Source organism: Colias philodice, chromosome 21 (assembly GCF_061535455.1).
Source record: "Colias philodice isolate Cphi_HAF_F1 chromosome 21, ilColPhil1 Martin Lab GWU primary, whole genome shotgun sequence".
Classification (NCBI taxonomy): Eukaryota; Metazoa; Arthropoda; class Insecta; order Lepidoptera; family Pieridae; genus Colias; species Colias philodice.
The window spans coordinates 3,872,435-3,895,781 of NC_143106.1; the positions used below are offsets into that span (position 1 = coordinate 3,872,435).

General features: G+C 32.2%; 1 protein-coding gene across 1 annotated transcript in view; it reads right to left on the bottom strand.

The window, feature by feature from the left end:
- The window catches only part of Mhcl (Myosin heavy chain-like), a 184,232-nt gene that overhangs the window by 70,438 nt on the left and 90,447 nt on the right, over window positions 1–23,347 (bottom strand). The window contains exons 20-21 of the mRNA XM_089708942.1: window positions 19,375–19,460; window positions 18,633–18,765 (exon numbers count right to left, since the gene is read on the bottom strand). Of these exons, the coding sequence (XP_089565068.1) occupies window positions 18,633–18,765; window positions 19,375–19,460 (219 nt within the window). The remainder of the gene's footprint in view (window positions 1–18,632; window positions 18,766–19,374; window positions 19,461–23,347) is intronic.

The following is a 23,347-nucleotide window of genomic DNA, read 5'->3' on the forward strand; positions in this document are numbered from 1 at the left end:
AGTGTTATATACGCAATGCGCGTGAATTTTTTCACATTTATAAAGTTACTTTATGTTACCTTAATCAGGCCTTCAAGATAAGTCTCTTTCCCCCAAAGACATTTCGAGCTAAGTTTGTGCACTCACTACGTTGCAACCGATTACAATTTACACAATCTGATCAGCGCATTATTATCCTTATATAGTCGTTATTAAAAACTGCTGAATACATTTGCCGAAAAACTTATGATTTTCTTAATTAGAACGTTATAAATTCATTAAATTTCCCAATTTTTGCCTTACAAAATCTATTGATAAATACTGCTAAAAGTTATTTTTTCCATTAATTTATTCGAGTTGGTTGAAGACCAATGAGTATTAATCCTTTAAAAAAAATTTTTTTTGAATTTTGATAATTCTTTAAATATTAAAAAAATATTTAAAATAATTAGGAAAAATCCTAGCGAATTTCTTTAGTCGCGCTCCTTGTGCCGGAGCGTTCTGACGTGTGCTCTACGCTCGATTTTCCTTCATACCGAAGTGAAAGTTGCTCTACTTCATTAAATTAAATATTTTTGTTAATTGATTATTTTTATCTTAGTTTTGTGCAAATATTCGTATTTTTAAACATTTGATTTCGATATGGAAAATAAACGAAAAAAATACGCGTGTAACTACACTAGAAAAAAAATTATCTTCGAACATAAAGTTAATGAAACCAAATAGATTGCAAAGGTGATTGGCAACAATTTCTTTATTTTACGGGGTGTCAGTAAAGGGATGTATATTTCTTTAAAACTAAAGTAAGCTCATAAATTTTCTTATAATATAATTTTTTTGAAGTTCCAAAAATGTTTATTTTTCGTTTGAGAAATACGAAATATAATATAAACTTGTATTGAGAACTTGAACTTTCCAAGTTCATCCGGGGAAATCCCCATACGGGGAAAATGATTTGTTTACTCCAAAATTGATCCGAGGTGTTTTAATTTTTTCTTCTAGTCATTTTCAACGTAGCGGCATGTTGTTTGATTATTAATTTTGTAACTTAAATACAGGATGTTGGTTTTATATTCTGATCTTACAGACGCGCTGACAAATTTAGTCCGCCATTTCTAGTTTAGTCTACCAACTCTAAGTACCAATATTAAAACGAATGGATTATCATCACATCATCAAAACTCAGATGTAATGGAAGATCACAATAACATAGAAAATTCAGTGGTTGTTGAGAACTAAACAAACAGAAGTAACAGAGACGCGAAGAATAAAAAAAGAGGACGAATACGATAATTCGTTGATGCTTTCCCTTTTCGACGTATTGTTAGGGTACATCACCAATCTGCAAAAAACAAAACTGATGATTCCCAATTGCTGATTAAAAATGAAAAACAAATAATCGACAACAGTGGTGAAAATTTGCTGATCACAATGAAACATCCTTCAGTGGTAGCAGATTTACTCATTTAAAATGTATCGGTGAACAGCGTAAAGGAGAGGAGGACAGGAAAACATTATGAATGTGGATGGTGGATTGTATACAGGGTGTAATCGATAAGTATGTGCAGGCGATTATGACGTTATTATTGCAGGTATCAAAAAACTTAAAACTGATATCGAAATTACTTTACCTAATGAGCAAAATGACAATAATAACTTTTTAAAAGTATAACGAGAAATATCTAAAAAAATTACTTTATACACTCCCATATCAAAAAGGGAAAATGGGACAAGTAGAAGTTAAATGTCTAATTCCGGCAAAAGACATGAATGCGGAAGATGCGGTTAAAAAAATTTAATATTTGAAATACAATGCAAAAAATAACACTTTTGTCATAGATAAGAATCATGACTATTTTTTCCAAATTCAGGGACAACTAAACGTTGCAGAAGCAGAAGTCTGCTTATTTGCTGTTTGGACTGGAGTGAATCATTCGTTAAAAATAGAATATATAAAAAAGTATGTAACGTTTAGGCAAAATAAAATGATGGACCATTATCAAGATTTTACATAAATTGCCTACTGTCAGAATTGATTGATTCGAGACTTCAGCATTCGATGCCCATCAAGGACCCATCCTATATCATTCAAGCGATTGAAAAAAAAGAGATAAATCCAGTGCAACCGATAAAGCATCAGAATGCTAGCAAAAGATTTATTAGGTTTATCAATATAAATCTATATATTATACATAATATAATAAATCTGTAGAAGACGCGAAGACTGACATCCGCGCGGACGGAGTCGCGGGCGGAAGCTAGTCAGAAATAAATATCTTTTGTTTTCATTTGCGTATTTTTCTATTTTATAATTTTTTAACACAAACATTACATTTTTTTTATTATATACAAAATTTGTTTATCCGTTTTATTAGTTAAACTGAACAACTTTCACTAAGAAACTTAGGTCGAAAAAAATGTACAGAGTTATGCATTTTGTATGGAAAGCTTATTTTTTTTTATATTTCGTCCAAATTTCTTTGTAAAAGTTGATCAGTTATATAAACATGAAGTTGAAGATATCAATAGAAAGTATTCGCAAATTTTGTGTACTGATAAAAAAAAATCACCCGGTGTAATTTTCACGAAAATTGTTTCAAATTGTCATTTTTGGTACTTATTACGAATATTAAATTATACGTATGATTTAATTTTTAAAAATTAAGTGGAGCAACTTTCCCTTAGTACATTTGTATTATTTACATATAGGATGACAGGATGCATTTGTTTGCACTACTAGACCAAGCCCTTAAAGACTTACAGAATAATCATGTATGAAAAAAATGTAGGTAATTTTGTCTTCTTTGAACCCCTCATAGACACTTTTGTGATTTAGTAAACAATTGAGAAGTTATTTAAAATATACCTAATTTTAGCACCTTTAATTCAAGATGGCGGCTAGCGCCTGGGTCCGTCAAGGTCGAAAACTTGGATTTTGATTAACCTTTCATACCTAAACAATATCGTTTCAAAACATTTTCTACGCCACCTTTTGTAGAGCATAAATACCTACAGACTGGATTAATACTAAATTAACTACAAAAAGTAGATATCAACTTTAAATGCATTTTTAGTACGTTATAAGCTGGTTTACATTCGATAGTAAGTACTTTATTTTATAGATACATATTTTTTAAGTATAGAAATTTAGTTAACGGCGTTAATTTAATTTTTGTTGTGTACCAATATTTACTATTTTATTAAAATAGGTAGCATATTTTTAAGTTATTTGCAGTGTCCAGAGCACGTATATAATTTTAAATATTCCGAAATCGTATTAAATCTGAATACTCGAACTTATTAACATTCATCAGCCAACACAACGATGGAAAATTTCATAAAGATGACGTTATTACGAATCAACATCGAGTTTTGATCTTAAGGTTACTCACTAATTAGAAAATAAACACATAAAAACATAAATATACTATAAATATATCTATTACAGAGGAATCAATCAATTAAACACCGTATACAAGTTTTCTTCGATTTTATTTTATTACCTAGTATGAAAATGCTAAATGTATAGAGACTATAACTATAAACATATGTTTAGTATCCAGTCAACAGCTTCAGGCATATAATAACTTCGCTCATCATAAAATACACATTGAGTCTTATCAATAGTTTCATTTGTGCAAGCCCTACTAAGTTTGAAGACAAACGTTTCCGTATTCGAATTGTATTCCGTATTGAAAGTAGGTATCTGTGTTCGTTTTTAGTAATAAGTAATTAAATACATCCTGATTCATTGTCAATTAAAAAATATCTTATTAGTCATGAATCCTTTCACCTGTAGGTATTTCTTCAAAACGAAAGCACTAATAAGCGCTTATTTTAGATTCCACTTCATGCTCTGATATTTTTTGTTTAATAACATACAAATGCGAAAATCTTAATTAATTTTTTGCGCACCGGGAGTAATTAAGGAATTTGATTTATATTAACTATTTTATCTTTATTCATTTTTTTAATTTTATTTTCTGTTTTAATTTGATAAACACTGCTATTTTATATCAATTTGCTGTTAAACAATACGACTGTTCTTGATACTTTTTAGCACAATAATATTTGAGAGGTCTAGAGGTCACTCTAACTGGTCATTTTCCAGGTTAAAAGTAAATGTATCTTGTAATAAAAACCTCGCAATTTTTTTTTTATTTCTCTAATTTTATATTTAATGTTATATTTGTTATTTAATATACGTGTATATTATCTGTTCATTATCAATTATAGGTACAACTATTAACTGTTCTTGATACTTTTTAGCATTCGAGAGGTCACTCTAGCTGGTCATTTTCCACACGTTAAAAGTAAATGTATCTCGTAATACAAACATAGCGATATATGATCGACCTCTATACGAAGACCTTTCAGTCTTCAAGGTCCCCGTGATTCGTAACTTTTGGCTCACCGATACCGAACAGGTTTTATGGGCACTAATAACCTTTTCGTAATTTTATTAAATTACGTAGCATCAACCTTGTCCTGATTACTTTTGTTACAAGGCATCCTGTTACTTGGTACATGATTTTTTCACTGATACGAGATTTAATCATATTTGATTTGAATCTACTGATTTATTTGACGTGTATTCAGAACCACTAACGAATATATTTGCCTTATTAAAGATGGTTTAAGTGAGGTCATGTCATCTCAAATATATATAGGTACATCATCATAATACTACATTAAGTTATAATGTATTATCTATTTATTTTAAATATGAATTCAATGAATATTTATTTAATTACTAGCGGTCCGCCCCGGCTTCGCCCGTGGTACATATGAAAAATAGATGTTGGCCGATTCTCAGACTTACCCGATATGCACAGAAAATTTCATGAGAATCGGTCCACCCGTTTCGGAGGAGTATGCAGACTAACATTGTGACACGAGAATTTTATATATAAGATTTATTAAAGTACGAAGGACTTTGAAGAACATTACTGTAACTAATTATGAAGTGCTTTAATAACATAATATGCTTTAATTACCTACTTAAATATGATTAATTACTTTTTATATGACTTAGCACGAAGCGGTAAAGCTAAGAATAATATAAATATAGACATAGAATTATAATTTTTAAGACTCGATAGTACCTACATATGTATAACTTAGATATGTCGTGCCCATATCGTACATTTGCTCATTTCATGAAAAGATTGATCATTTTATGAAATGGCCGCATTTCATGATGATAAAGGACTAGTAAGGACTATTAAAATAAACCTATTTGTTTTTTAATTTCCCATAATTATTTAACTCGATTATTGAAATATAATGTTGAAATAAATAGCTTATATTGTATCACAATGTTCCGGTAAAATACTAAGAAATATTTTATCTATCTCCTAAAAATAATACAATGCTAATTCTTCATAAGTAGCCGTTAAATATGTATATACATATACTCCATTATTTCGGATAAGTACTATATAATTAGTATGAACTGTGCTTTAAAATAATGCAAAAATAATACAAATTACATCCACTAAAATTTCAAATTGGCGTGATCTTAATTCGCATGTTTTAACTTTTAATTACATTATCACGTATGTTCTCATTCTTGTTTAACATTTTAAACCATTTCAACGGGTAAAATTTATACGAATTTTAATTTTAAATTATACAACGAAGTACTGCCACATGTTACAAAGAAATCATTATGAAGATTATTTTAAAACAAGCATTGCCTTCACTGAGATAATTAAAATTAAGCCTATGGCTCATTCATTAATCATTATGGATAACTCTTTACAAAGCATTTGTTTTACTAATAATTAACCAGAACAATGAGTGATAAATTCAACACTATAAGGGTTTTTAGGTCGTAGTTCGATTATCCATCGTGAACCCATACTTTAACGATTTAACCCTATTAGTGCGGGGCCAAGTTTAGAATAATGTACGAGTGAGTAATCTAGTTCTTATAAATTGTATCAGGAATCGAACCTGACAAAACTTTTCTTTGATAAAACTAATATCAATAAAAAAGGTATAACTATTTATCGAATTAACTAGGTACTCTAAAAAACAAAATTTTCAAGTTCACTTATGAATCGATCGTAAGATGATTAAAGACTTGAAGGCAATGGCAATTCTATTCCAACTTTATAATAAATAAATAATAATTACTTTCTCGTATAGCACTCATTGGCGAGCGCCCGCCCGCTCTGCCGGGACACATGGAGTGCGAACCGAACACCGATAAACGCCAGGATCACCAACATAGTTCACTGCACTGTCTTATCACTTACACAACACTATCCCTTAACATTCAACTTACACACGTACTTCTACTTGCATGTAGGTACTTTGTACTCAGCAAATAGTGTCTTTCAATTCAAGTAAACTGTCAATCATCAACAATAATTAATCAATTAATAATATAGTTTATTATATCATAACCATTAATTCAATATCAGTCCGCACATCTACGTATATAAGTTTAACAACGTAGCACATACAGTACATATAATACATACAGTAAATATAATACATATATAGTATGTATTGTCTATTTCCGTAGAGCAGCTAAGGGTTAAGGAAGTACTACGGAAGTGCACGTACTGTACAGTATAGAGAGCGAAAGTGCGCGCGCGTCGCACGCTTCACGGCAACAGACTGAGCCGCCCCAACAGGCACCAACCCGTTACCCGGCCGCGTCCACGTTACCCAACTAGATTCAATTTACATATCGCTCGCATTGACATCGACAATGTTTTGTATTAAATACTGCAATATGATATATGCTAGCATTTGTTTTAGCTTCAAGCTCCAGTGAGCTGACGATCTTGGAGAACTGTCTGGTCAGTGTCTGATTCAATCTGCACCTACATTTATTATCTAAGTATCAAATTAATTTTAGTAGTGGATGATTTATAGCGGTGATTTTATAAATTGATATTATAAAGAATGCATAATTTCGTACGTGTAAATTATAAATTTTAAAATGTAATTAAAGACGTAAATTATAAACGTAATTCTTTAAACAAATCTTCAATCGCAATTCTAAATAAAATTATTATTTTAATTATCTTTTATAAATCAATTTGAAACCATCTCAATGTTTATATTCGAGATAACATAACCTCACTCACAAGTTAAGAAATGTCTTACATAAACCTATATTCCCTCTTTACTTAGGCAAATGCATTCAGAAATGTTTCTGAATAAACGCATATACCCATAGCAATTGTTTAACTTTTAGATAAATGGATATCGAGTTAAAACACCGTATAATTTTAATTACATGTTCAAATATTATTTACATATTTTTTCTACACATAAATAAATCAAACAAATACATTATTAGGTCTTTTACTTTATAGTTTCACTCTTTATATTTTTTATCGAAGCACCTTGATGAAAAATTTCTCTCTATACCTGTATAAAATTGTGGTCTACTTCTTTTTTTAAATGCTTACAAATTTTGATTAAATTGCCAATAGCGATTGCAGCATTTTCTTAAAAACGTTTCCAATGCGCTTTGTTAAAATTGTCATTGCCTCGACCTAGACAACAGTCTCTCTAGTCTAGTCACTGGTCAAAGTTCAAGGTGGCTCTGAAAATTTCAATCTAATATGAATCGCTTCATATCTATGAATATATTTACATAAATTTACGGACAATTTTCAAGACAATAATCAATTATATAGGTTTTAGATATCTTAGTATGAAGAAAAATTAAATAAAAACAGAGCGTGGCCTTTGGGTCGATGTGTCAAAATTTAACAAAAACATGTACGCATTTAATTATATGAATATGTGGAAGTCATGAACGCAAAAAAATATAACATTTAATTTACATTTTAATTTACCACAGTTAACCGATAAAATGCAATAAAGCCATCGTTAAAATGAAATTCGTCGGGCATCTCATAAACATCTCTCATTAAACCTTAATGTAGAGCAGGATTCAACTTTCTGTTTCCAAAACTGGATTATTCCTTTATGAATCGATACCGAGTACCTCTCACTTTGATACATTTAGAGAAAATAATTACCCGTACCTACTGGTACCAGATGCACCATCGATAGCAGATCTTGTATTTTGAAAGTTTTTAAAAGTAAAGGATTGGCACGCAATTAAAAATAATCCATTTTATTCGATAAGAATGAAAGTTAAGTGCAATGCCTATGTTGTGATAACGAAGCGCTTATTTATGTGTTTACATGCTTGCTTGTTAATTTTTTAAAGGCAATACATGAAAAGTCAGTGCATAGTAAATATAACGTGAATATTGGAGATATTATTGTTTTTAGGAAAAATTTAAATTTTTTATACATATAGATTTTATATAACAACCAAAAACGTATCTGCTCGTGATCTATCTTTAATATTAGATTCACTTCTCGTTCTTGAGATCTTCAAATTATGGTCTTTAACAGAAATCAATAAACGAGCAGCTGCGTGAAAGTGAAATAAAAATTATGATTTATTTGCCTCACATAACCTATCCCTTTTAACTAACTTTTATAGCACCTATTCAAAATATTATTTCGTTAATTCTTGTATAAATTTTACTACCACTAGCTGTAGGTACCGCACGGTTTTACCAGCATTGCTCCTCTCCTATTGATCTTTGTGTGATGATATTATAGCTTGTAATCTTCCTCGATTAATGAGCTATCTTGCACTGAAATAATTTTTCAAATCCGACTCGTAGGGCCTAAGATTAGCGCGTTCAACCAAACAAACAAAATTCAACATTACAATACTCGTACAGATGACTGAAAATGAGTCAGTGCCAACCCTAGTACTAGAACATAGAATTTATATAACCAAAACGAAGATCATAATTACAAAAGGAATAGAAGAATAAATACCAATTAAAGGTGCTATTATTCTTGGAAACTAATCACGAAGATCGATACATACAATAGTTAGTCACGTGATAATCAGCAGTATAAGATAATTCATATTGATTATAGCATTACTAGGTGATTACGTAATATTCTTGCTTAAACAGAATATAGTCAAGTTCTTAATCCAATTTTGTGCACCTCTTGTACACGGACGGTTGATTAAGCAATGTGTTTTCCGTATTTTTGTACCATATTGCTGAAAAAATAATTACGTCCTTACCTAATTTACGACTAATTATGAACCTATTTAACACATAAACATGCCATATTTTGTAACATTGTATTTACGGCAAAATATTTTCATATTATTACTTTCAACGAAAATGACCTATTTTTACGATGTTTTCCACTTGTTTTATGTAACCAATACACTAAGGTACAAATAGTAATCAGTCGCCGACTGCAATAGCAACCAACGAGTTACATAACCCAATCTTAGATAGTCATTCTTTCCGAGCAGAAGTTGTAAATCGGTCAATAACTTCCTACATTTACTGACCCAGTAACATTTAATGATAGATTAGTAGAAATAGTACCTATCTTCATTTATTATGCAGATTCTGTGATTGTGTTCGATATGATTTGATAGAATTTTAAATTTTTAACTTATAATTTAGGGTCGTTCTTGATTACATCGGCAAAAGAATCAATTCGTAGATTATTGTAACTTTCTAATTCCCTATAATTAATATAATCAAAATGAAAAATACGAAACCAATTAGTATTAACCTCATAACGTTATTTAACGATCAAATTAAACTTTGCACTCGAAAAATGTTTTACGACCCAGCCATAATTTCAAATATTTGATGCGATACATTCCGCTACGACGTCACTTCCTCCTTATATCAATCGAAAATATGTAAAATAATATTCACTTTATGAGTAGGTCCATTATAACCGTTATATCATTGCTAATCAAATTTATATCTTCGGTTATAGCCCTATCATTACCTACGTTTTACATCTATTTACATAATCTTGCCCACGCTTTCCAGTGTCTGGTGTGAAAGCTTGGAATATTACTTCAGTACGTTAGAATCACTTCTTTTTACATTGTTAACTGCTCGTTTATGGCTGAGAATTGAGGTATACCGAATCTTGAGCACGTTTAAGCTTTCATTTTTGGACATCGTAAAGGTTTTTCTTGCGGTTATTGAGTCTATAAGTTACACACACAATTGCTACATTTTCGTTGTTAACGGTCATACGGCATACACGAAACTGTTATAGCACTTTCACAGTACTTTTCTTGCAAGAAAGAGTATTTGGATAAAACGTCAAATTTTTTGTATCACAACGAAAATATCTACGCGATGAATAAATTTGTTATAATGCATTTATTGCTAAAACTTATCAACCTCTTTAGCCCTTGGTGTAACCAAAGATATAAATCTTGCAACTAGTGAAAGTGATTTATGAAATAATAAACTATATTTCCACAAAAAGAAATCCAAAATTAATTAGTGTGGGCGCACATGACTTTTCTTTCTCGAAGTTCCACAACGCGCGCGCCGTCCTATTTGAGCTATTTACTATTTGTCATTATTAGTACTATTTACTACATATTTATCACTGGATACTGGATAGGGAAAGTGATTTATGAATTAATAATAAACTATATTTCCACAAAAAGAAATCCAAAATTAATTAGTGTGGGCGCACATGACTTTTCTTTCTCGAAGTTCCACAACAACGCCGTCCTATTTGAGCTATTTACTATTTATCATTATTAGTACTATTTACTATTTATCACTGGATAGTGTGAACGCGAAATTTCTCACAGCAGAGTACGGAAAAGCCTTTCGATACAACAATGTATTATAGTGAGCGTAAAAGAAGGTTAAAGAAAAATGCTAACCAAAGTCGTAAAAGATAATTTAAAAAATTATGAATGGTTTCTACGTGGGAAAGTGTTTTCACGATCACATCACTCACTATCTGTACTTCCTACAGATAAAATTTGTTTTTTGTGAGTTAAAAAATAAAGTAAAGTTTTAGAGATACCTATATAATTAGCTCTATGATGGCTCTAGGTCCAAAACATAGATTGGCATAGCTGAGTTTCTCTGATATAAAATGTAAATCATTGTTTACTAGGTTACGAACATTGACTATACACGAATTAAAAAAATAAAACAAAACGTTACTAGCTATAATAGAATCCTATTGTGTTTGACTTAGATACCACCATGAATCATTAAATACAACAAATACGGCGAAACACTAGTAAGAGAGGCTTTCCAAATAAAAATAACGACATTGCTGTTAATTTCAATTTTAAACTGCACGTTGTAAGAACGCTGGCTGTAATTTACATATTTTCAATAACACTTTAAATATTATAAAAGTGCCTTAGTTTTCTTAATACTTAAACGAACTTCCAAGTTATTCGAATAGCCTTGAACGCCACTCTATTAATTAGTATGTAGTTTTAATTTGTTTACCGATGTTGATCGTTAATGAGGGTTTTAACACAAATACAGTTTAATGTATCTTATAATATTTAATACGACGTTGGGCGCGTGGCCCAATCTTCTTTTGAGAACTTAATGATAAGCAATGTTCATGTGATTGACAGAGGTACTCAATAACACGTTTATTTAAGGTATGTTTTTATATTAAAGCTTCCTTTCATATGTTTTTATGAAGCAATTCTATTACAATAGTTTCAATATAGATACTATCATAGACAGAGCAGTCAAATTACTCTACTTTTAACGATTGCATGTAATTGACCCATAGGTACATACGGAAACAACAATAGATGAAATTTTAAATTTCCTTTCTTCATTGAAACGTAACTAACGGTATGCGATCGTGCTCCCTGCTCAATCAATGGAAACAAATTGCATTTTGTTATTTATTTATATAAACACTTTTAACACTTACATGTAAATACACGTAAAATAGAACTAGCCAAATATAGTAACTTATTAATACAAAAAATTGAGTACGAAAATATATGCGCATAGAGGTCACTCATTAAACCTTAAATGTTCAGAATTCAACAAAAAATTAAACCGTGGCTGATTAACTGTATATTTATAAATCGGTAGAATACAAAAACGTGTATAAGAAAACATGTTCTAATATTATAGAGTGCAATTATGATACTCCATATAAAACATGGTCAAGTACACGACATATCATCAACTTAATAAAGAGTTTCTAACAACTATCATTCCTTACACGTCTTAGCAGGATTCCACTAGGGCCAGTTTCTAAGCGCAGTTTCTATTTCCTCCTATAAAACATCTGGTCGAGACACCATTCAGTCAACTTTTATAAAAAGTTGGCCCTTTTCACCTCACCGCGGGGGTCATAGCGTAACATATTCAAAAGTATCTATTTGGTTATTATGATTAATTTATACAACACTGTGATTTTAGTAACGCCTATAAAATTTCATATTCTTATAAATTTTATGAATGCAAGATTAATGCTGTTTTAAAAATCCTTAGTTGGAGGTTATTTGATACAAAACTTCAAAGAAATTTACAATATTTATCATATGAATAATTAATTACTTATCGCATGTCATCAATATTATTATTAGTTATAAATCAACGACAAGAAATCCGTCGAAGTTTATGGTTGCACTAAATTCTTTTTTTTGTGTAAATTGTACGGACCGTCATTGATATGCAATAAAATTATATTATAGGTACTAAATATACATAAATTATACATTTGTAGGTCAATTGCATTAAAAACAAGACGAGTTTATAACACTGTAATGAAATGAGTTTATCAATTCCATTAAAAACAAATATATAAGAAAACAGAACTTGTTTTTCAGAAAATCTTTCAAAATAGAAACTTACTAAGCTTACATCAGCGCTGGGAATTTTCCGGTCAATTTTTGACCACCTCATTGTACAAGACAGGTTTATCTCACTTATTAATTCTTGTATCTTTATCTTCATTTAAAAACAATCGAATGTTTGTTTAAGTTCGCCAAGAGAAAATTACCTATCAGACTTCCATAATAGAGATAGACGTTAATTTCTTTTGCTGTAGATGATATCTGCCACACCTCGGAAGATTAATTATGTTATTGTTCTATAGCCCTAAATCACTTTTGAGATCCAAAGATAGTGGGTAAGTACACAAAGATTGGATTGTGTAAGTACCGTCATAATCTTCTGATCTCATTTTTGAAGATTTCTTATTTACCAAGTAATAAGGTTCTACTCGTAATTGATTATACAATCAAACACAATTGCAATTATAATACAATTATTGCACTTAATTTATTTTGATATAGTTTCAAATTAGTAGGTATGATTAATGACTGAACGCATATTATCATCATTACATCGTAATGCAAAGAATCTTAATATCATTTTTATTACAACTTAATATTCAGGTAACTAGGTATTTATGAAAACTTCCTTTCGTCTAACAGTGAAAAAGTAAATAGCAAACAAACATGAAAACATGAACTATTTAATTATCTCCGATTTCCACCGACCTAAAATAAGAACAAGAAAGTGATTACATAAAACCAGCATCATGCTCTTTCATAACAAAACGCAACTAGATTTCCTAGGAACTCTTGCACTCAATATTATTGATATTTTCGCCAATATGCAATATTTACGTATAAAAATTGGGACGTGTAACACTTAATGTCACATTGTATTGCCAAAAGGAGGTCGCGAAAGCCAGTTCGGAAATGATACACCGATGACGTAAGTATTACGTAGCCTTACATAACTACGGCGGTCACTTCTAGCCTCTATGCATCCTCTAAATGTGGTCGACATTACCGCATCGGTGGGAAATAAGATGAATAACATGTTTTGGTGTGCTATGCATGCATAATAAATAAAGTTTGGAAAATCCAAAAGTGCACGACTCATAATGCTCATTTAATTATGAAATATAAAAAAAAAAAAAAACTTATTGTAGTTTTCGTTTTTTATTAATTGCAATTAAACGACACTGAATTAATTAATCATTCGCATTCAGTGACCTACAATCGTCGATTAGAATATTTAAAAAAAAAATTTAACTCAAATGATGGATTTTTTCACAAGTTATAGTGTTTTCAGGTTTCACACATGACGGACAGGAAAATTTTTTGACCTATTTCGGTGTTTTTTTCCAATTCTATTGAAGTAAATGAATTTTTAAAAAGTATGGGATTAATCTCCATTAAATTATCTCGACAATAGTATGCAAAATATCTTGATTCCGTGAACTAACAAGGCTAGGTATAATAATAAGAATAGCTGCAAAAATGAGGCGAAAAAAATTTTTCGATCGTAAAGCACTCTCAGATGCTTCGCATCATGAGTCGTGCAATATGATAGCAGGAATAAATGAATGAGAAATGTAAAGACGAGTAAGGTTATTATATTTTTTAAATAGTTTCGATTCAAAGTCAAATGATCTGCTAGATTAACGTTAATTTATTAAAAAAAATATGTTTGAATTAAAAAAATAAAATAACCAAATGCCTTAAGTAACGCTAACGACCATGTAGTCGTATCGGCTATTATAACTATCTTACAAAAACTAGGACTCATAGATTTTTTTGTTTTTCATGTTCCATTTTGAAATACCCAATCTTCCTCATGTATCTTAATTCAAATCTCCTCTAAGAAATGTGACTAATAACGTACAGAAATTCACATAGTCGAAATGCGCACAACATCTCTACATATAGCCAGTTTCTTGCACGAGTAGTGCGCACAAAACATAGTTATGATTATTTATTCGTCACGAACACAACATTATGGGCAGAGAGAGACCATGCGTGGCTTCACACGTGAGAGGAAGCTTATCTACATAACACTGCACATAACACTATAACAACGAAACATAGGCCGTTTGTGAAAATTCATCTTTGTACGAAAAAACGAAAGCAAGTTCCAAATAAAAAGCGTTGGTGAACGGTTGCATAATAACAACCGTCGGATGTTTTTGTTCGTTAAAATGCGTTAAGCTTCAAAATGATACAATTATTTAACGATCAACTTTTAGAAATGGTATTACTACTTTTTTAATAAAGCTATCAGCATTTTAATATACAATTTTAACATATATTGTTAAAGTTTAAAATTAATCTATTTCATATTAGATACAGTCGTATGAGATCTCGAAACCTTAGCGAAACGAAATAGATTTGTATTGTACTACCTGACCCACGCAACTTCATCTACTATCGCAAGGAATAGTTTTGCAACTCTTTTCATTGCTGCTCCGCTTCTCTTGATCTAAAATTCTTATCATTATAAAAAGTCTATTCAATGAATGAATAAATAAATAAATAAATAAAAATCTTTATTTGAATTCATACATTAATATGTTACAATAGATTGGGGTTCAGGCCCTCGTACTAGGTATAACCTGTATTAAGGGAACTACTCTAAAACTACTCAATGGAATGAAAAAATATATTTTCAATTCCATTGAGTAGTTCCCGAGATGTTAAAAATAACATGGTGTCTCAGATTTGGTGTAAGTACCTATGTGTATGTCAATTTTGACATACAGGGTGTACCAAAAAGTAGTGATGAACGGAAGCTGGGAGGTAGAGGACCTAGAGGGCTATCCGAATCACCCCCATGTATGTTATGCGATTTTTCGTATTTTCGGAGTTATGACATTTTTTTCAATTTTTCATCTATCGCTGAGTACGATGATATTTTTATTTATGGTGACGTGAATTATTGCTCTAGATGCTTGATTTTTTTTTGTGTGCTAAGCTGAAAGATAGGCCAATTCAGTATGGTAACATTTACTATCGTTAGATCTTCGAATGGAATAAAAAAAAGAATTAAATGCCAAGAAAGATAAAATTACCCAGTATGTTCACAACTTCAAGGGCCCATAAAAAAATAAAATCACATAAAAAAATTATTCCATTTGGCTTTTAAAAACATGCTCTATCTATCAGGTAGCTACCCTAAAAATTTTATTTTATTATTCAGAAGGCTTCAATCGAAAAATTTAAATCTAAATGTGGTAAGTGCAAAAATTTTAATAACATGATGATCATTAAAACCAATAAATAGGTGTTTAATTACAAGAAATTTTTAAAATAGCCCCACTGTTGCTCAATGTAAGTGCGACATCACCGTAAAAAGTTGTCTTTTAAATGTCTGTATACCCTTTTATCATTTTTAATGGTTTCTTCTGCTACTATGAATTTCCGGGTTATTTCGTCCAAATTGTGGCATTCTCTCAAGTAGCCGAGGTCTTTTTAGTATCCCCATTGATGCAAATCAATGGGGCTTAGGTCGAGGGACCGTGGAGGCCAGGCTTTAAAGCAGGCGTTACCGGCGCCTGCGCAGGCTGCAACGACCAATCCATCTTTCAGGGTATCTTTGGCCTTTAGCCTGGCCTCCACGGTCCCCGGACATAAACCCTATTGATTTTTTTCCGTGGGGTTACTACAAAGACGAGAGACTGCCACAATTTGGACGAAATAACCCGGAAATTCATAGTAGCAAAAGAAACCATTAAAAATGATAAAAGGTCATTCAGACATTTAAAAGACAACTTTTTACGGTGATGTCGCACTTGCACTGAACAACAGCGGGGTCATTTTAAAAATTTCTGGTAATGAAACACCTTGTTATTGGTTTTAATTTGTTTTTATTAATCAACATGTTAATTCAATTTTTGCACTTACCACATTTAGATTTTAATTTTTCGATTGAAGCCCACTGAATAATAAAATGAAATTTTTAGGGTAGCTACCTGATAGATAGAGGAAGTTTTTAAAAGCCAAACGGAAAAGTTTTTTTATGAGATTTTATTTTTTTACGGGTCCTTGAAGTGGTGAACATACTGGGTAATTTTATCTTTCTTGGCATTTAATTCTTTTTTTTATTCCATTCAAAGATCTAACAATAGTAAATGTTACCATACTGAATTGGCCTATTTTTCAGCTTAGCAAACAAAAAAAAATCAAGCATCTAGCGCAATAATTGACGTCACCATGAGTGAAAATATCATCGTACTCGGCGAAAGGTGAACATTTTTAAAAAACGTCATAACTCCGAAAATACGAAAAATCGCATCACATACATGGGGGTGATTCGGATAGCCCTCTAGGTCTTCTACCTCCCAGCTTTCGTTCATCACTACTTTTTGGGACACCCTGTATATCGTAACTTATAGTTTTTCAGATTCTCGCGCTGGTCAAGTTAAAGGTACTTAAATACCACCAAATAAAAATATTGTTTATTGTTTCTTAGTGTAGAAAAAATTAATTTCTCTAAAGATTGTTTTTTAGGAACTGCATGATTAAACAGCAGAACATCAAAAATCTGTGTGACGATATAAACACATGATATATTATCGTTAATTTTATTTGACGAGACATTCGCAACCGATTTCTCTATAATGTCAGGCAATGAACACATGAAACGAATTAAAAATAGTTTAAATCCGATGTTCACCACTTAAGTTCTACACGTATATTTTTTGTTCATGTGTGTTAAAATGATATACGGCTGTCAAAATAAATAAGGCAAATTTACATTGTTTATCTTTCACTTTATCCACTTTATACGAGTAATTGATGACAAGCTCAAATTACATGCTAGTATAATGACACAGAATTAGAATCATCCATCAAACGAGTATTTCGTTCCGCCAAGTATCAAGACCAGCTTGTCGCAGTACATTATAATAGATAACGGTTACGTAAAAACTTTCACTGAACTTTGTTTACGTATTTTTAAAGCATTGCACTATATCTAGTTTAATTTATGATATGCATGGATATGACTTTAAAAATATTTCAGTCTAGTCAACTTGTATAGGTGTTCGTTTTTGCAATTGCAAACCAAATAAATATTCATCAAACAGTTAACTTTAAAATGTTAAATTATGATGTTTATGTCATTTAAAGTCTTCATAATATACTACATACACATGAAAACAAAATAACATTGGAACATACACATGAAAACAAAACGAAAAAATAATCTCAATTTCTCAAGAAACAATCTAGTTAGCACCGATCACATAAACTATAACGAGACATAAAGACGCAACTGATGTATTTTTCCGTCGACACACAAACAGCCCTAAAACTTCACATTATTATATATCATTAGACACGCGATCTAGCTTATGAAATTATATATTAGGAGAATCATATAAATTGCTTTTTAATGTGACTACAATCTAATAGTGTGTTGTTATGTGTATCCATCCGGTCAAAGAGTTTTGAGAATATTTTTTCTCTCTAATTTCTTTTATTTTCTATCGTTAATATTTCTGCATTTTTTAATCTTTTAACGTTATAACATGCAGATTAAATAACACTTTTTAACATTGCATGCTGCAACAATTGAGTATCGTTATTGTCAAATTTACAAAATTGCAACCGTGAAATTACTATGAAGATGAACGTTAAGTAATTGATATGAAAAGTTTTGTTTTCATGTAATCGTTAAATTAGTGTTTATGTGAAGTGTGAAGTAATCTTTGGAACAACTGTATATTATTTTTATTGTACTTTTTTCTATATTATGCGTTTATCGATCATGTTGCTCCGTATGACCATAAAAAGTACCTATTTGTGATAATTTCGATGTGGTAAATTTCCATCATCTTAAAATATAGTACTTAGACTGCTATTACATTACCCACCTTTAAAAACATAGTCATATGAGAAACTGTTTTTCGTAAAGCTCGATAAATTCCTGTCAAATGAAGAAAATAAAATAGCACCACAGTTGACATGTCTTCAATCCTTTTCCTAATATCCTGCCAAAAGAACCAAATACATAACTAAATCTATCACTAACCTGTGTAAGACCAAGTCTATAGCTGGTGACGTCCAGGTCCAGGGTTAGCAGCATGTCGTCCACGATCTGTCTCTCTGATAGAGTTGTTGCTGTTTCTGGCGTTTCACTTTCCGATGTGGCTAGGAGTCGATACCTGTTCGAATATACGTTATATTAGTGTGATATAGTATATATATTTATATTATACTAGCGGTCCGCCCCGGCTTCGCCCGTGGTACATATTTCGCAATAAAAGGTAGCCTATGTTCTTTCTCAGGGTTTAAAGATTATCTGTGCCAAATTTCATCAAATCGGTCCAGTAGTAGTAGTAGTAGAAAACCATACATACATACATACATACATACAAACCTTTCCTCTTTATAATATTAGTATAGATATGTATATCTATTGTATATCTATTGCAATTGTTATAGGGCTTTCTTTTGTTTGGCATTAGTTATAATCGAAGAGGCCTGAGCTACGGAAAGCTTAGTAAAAATGTGAGGAAGAGCAATACCGCAATAATTTAAAACAGTCTTATTTTACAAAAACGAAATGACAGAAATATGTGCTATAACTATGTTCATAATAAATAATAATAGTAATTAATTTATTGATACTTTAATTTCAAAACTAAGTGATAAAAAATGTGCATATCACTTCGATTTCTTTGCATAACATTTTATATTTTTACACCTAGCAAAAAGAAATCATGCCAAGTTTACATGAATCACAAAACTTATAAATATCTTATATGACATACCTCCTTGCGAACTCCGAAAGGGGCATGTGTTCAGGGAATCCCTGTTTATACAACCTCGCTGCCTCGAGCAATTGGAAGCCGCGGAACTGCAACAAATATTTCATATTAACTTGGACGAAGAAGCACGTGCACAAGCAGATGATGGCATATCGGATCGGATCGTTGAACGGATAAAATAAATACTTTTGTTTACCGCCATGCAAAAACAAGTATTATAAGTTAAACATTGATATATTTTTTTTTGTCTGTAGCCGGATAAATTTTATTGTATGTATAATATGTATAATTTTATGTGATTTTTTGTCTAAAATTATATTTTTTCTTCAGGCGAATTTTTTTTAAATAAGAAAAATTCGAACACGCGTCTCTCGCCTTGCCAGGACAACGCCTGCCCCCCTAGACAAGTGGCTTTCTATTAGCGTAAAGTTCAATAGAATAGATTATGAATGTATGAGATTGACGTAATCAATCGTCGTCCTCGTCGTAATCAAACGTCAATCTCATACATTCATTATCTATTCTATTGAACTTTACGCTAATAGAAAGCCACTTGTCTAGGGGGGCTGACCTCTCGACCACCCGTAATCCCGCTAGAGCAATCTAATTTCTTCTACTCTTTCGGTTCTATGTGCCTACACCAGATCGTCACTACTGTCTCAAGCGAACATCAGTCCACCACGAATTTCCCGTTGCAACGTCGAATACCGCTACCGCTATATAACGCGAATCATGTAAAAAAAACACTGGATGAAAGTGATGGGGTGTGTTTTGGGATGTATCGAGTTTAGCACGAAAGTTATTTGCTGCTTATTTTATTTTTGAAGTAGGCTCTCGAGTCGTGGCTTCGCAACTACATATTTGTTATTCTTATACCACCTCATAACACCAAATAGACCAATAAATCGCCAATGCACAGCTTAATCGTCAGCGTTCTTTTTACATGACGCGACCTATACCCACAAAGCAGATACGAAGAAGAGATGGCGTATGTCATTTTCTATATAGAATCGGTTGAAGCCAGTGCACGATGTTGAGAGGGACGTGCACAATGCACCGCCAGTACCGCCACCTAGAATCGCTCGAATAGCTTGAACTAGAATCTGTGACGTCAGGACAACACTGATGGCATTAAGGCAATGAAATGAAATGAAAATGAAATGAAAATTCTTTATTGCTTATAAATAAATACAAATGCAAAAGCACACAACACATAATATAAAGCAAGCAAAAGGCGGCCTTATCGCTAGGCAGCGATCTCTGCCAGGCAACCCTTAAAATATAGGAAAAACACAAAAGCAAAAAGTGGGTGAGCAAAAACAAGGCAATGCGAAAAAGGAAAACTAAATAAAATATTCTATTACACATAATACGTTATATTTAAATACACTATCTAAACATATATAAATAAAAATAAAATATATATATATATATAAATATAAACAATATATATAACATATATTATAAATATATATAATAAAAAATACATAAAAAATAAATAAATATCATTATAAAGTACATAAAATAAAATAATTACATAGTTTAATATATTTATAATATAGGTATACTGATAGGTATAAATATAAGCTGGACACATCTAGTTTAAGTAACAAAATTATATAACTAACGAGACAGCTAAATTAGAACTAAGAAAGAGACATGAAATGATGTTTTACTAAAATTTTAAAAGAATTTAAGTTTTGGGCTCGTCTGACATTTATGGGAAGAGAATTCCACAATTGAACTGCACGAACAGCAAATGAGTTGTGGAAGAACTTAGTATTATGAGCCGGCATAAAAAGCAAGAGATTAGTGGAGGAGCGCAATGAGTTTACATATTTGAATTTCTCTCGAAGATAGCCTGGAGCTTTTGGATCAAACAACACACAGTACAGGAGATGAAGGACATGGGAGTTACGCCGCAGTCGGATAGGGAGCCATTGCAGCTTCTTTCGGTACTCAGAAACGTGATCATATTTTCTTAACCCAAATATAAATCGGATGCAGAAGTTTTGGAGTCTCTCAAGCCTATCCAACTGGGCTTCAGAAAGGTCAAGGTAGGTGACATCGGCGTAGTCGAGGTGGGATAGAAGAAGGGAATGAGCAAGCGCTAACTTTGTTGGAATGGGCAGAAGATTCCGTAGACGCCGCAAAGCACCCGCGGAAGCAAACAATTTCCTACTTACATTATTCAATTGAACATCCCAGGATAGTGTTTGATCGATGTATATGCCAAGATCTTTGACTTGTTTACTGTAGGGTATTAGAGTACCGCATAAACTGACCGGAGGAAGCGAAGCCCAGTCAACCTTCGCGATTACCGATGGGCTACCAACAATGATGACCTGCGTTTTTGATGGATTAACTTTCAAACCGAATTGGTTACTCCACTGAAGGACTGAACTCAGATCATTATTCATTGTTTGGATGGCATTCGGCAACTCAGCTAGGGTTGACTGGGTATAGATTTGAACGTCGTCGGCATACATGTGGTAGAGAGAAATTAAGGATTTTGAGATAGAATTGATGAAAATGGCGAAAAGGAGTGGAGACAAAACGCCACCTTGAGGAACTCCAGCTCGAATATCACACCATGACGAGGATACGTCATCACTGTGAATCCTTTGCTGACGTCCATATAAATAACTATGAAACCAATCAATACTAGTTGGAGATATGTTAAGGGAACGAAGCAGACTCACAAGGACATCGAAATCAACAGAGCTGAAAGCGTTACTAAAATCCAGCAACGTAAGCAATGTGAGCTGCTTGTTGTCCATGCCAAGTCTAATGTCATCAGTGACTTTAGTGAGAGCAGTAGTCGTACCATGACCTGGACGAAAACCGGACTGGAGAGGATTCAGCAAGTTATTTTTATTGAGAAAGGTGTTTAATTGGTGATGTACTAACTTTTCGAGGACTTTAGACAGGAATGGTAAAATGGAGATAGGACGGAAATCGGCAAAAGAGGAAGGGTTGCGTTTTTTCGGAAGAGGAATAATTTTAGCCTTTTTCCAAGAAGTGGGAAAGGTACCAGAGGAAACGGAATGGTTAAGAATATGGGTAATGACAGGAACAACTACATCGAGGATAGGAAGGATCATGCTACGACTTATGCAATCACTCCCGACGGCATTAGATGACAGAGACATAATATTCTTCTTAACATCACTACTAGAAAATTGATTAAGACAGAACGGAGGAAAATTAGGAGTTGGAATAGAGGAAAGAGTATTAAGAGTCGTAACTTTAGTAATGTTATCAAAGGGAGGAGATTCAGCAAAATACTGATTAAGAAGTTCAATATTAAAATTTTTAAAATCTGTGTTAGGATCTTTAGAGCCAACTCCTAAGGTTTTTAAGAACTTCCAGACTTTAGCAGGGTCGCCGTTCTCGACCGACGAATGAATGTGGCGTCTTTGTGCATCTCTACAACATGTATTACAACGATTCCGAATCTTTGTGTACTTCTCCCTGTTCGCGTCGGTATTGTTCAGCTTCAGTTTAGTTTTAGCTTTAGACTTAAGATGTAAAAGTGACTTTAATTCATCAGTTAACCAAGGTGCAGGGAGGTGTTTGAGTTTAACAGGTCTCAATGGAGCATGCTTGTCATACAATTGTGTAACACGTGAGGTGAAGAGTTCAACCTTGGCATCGATATTGTGTTCGGAATAAACTACGGACCAGTCTATGTCTTGAGCATCACGACATAGTTGATCAACATCCATTCCAGCAAAGTTGCGTCGCAGGGAAATTTTGGATTTCAGTTTAGGAGGACGGATGTTGTAGGAAATATAGATAAGGTCGTGATGGGAAAAAGCATCGGCAGCAAATTGACCGTGCTTAAGGACGAGGTTAGGGGAGGAAACAATAATAAGGTCAAGGAGAGAGGGAGAGCAGTTAGGTAAATTATGGGTAGGATTTAAGGGAAGAAGGTGTAGGTTCGCTGACTCGACTGTAGAAAGGAGAGTCTTGG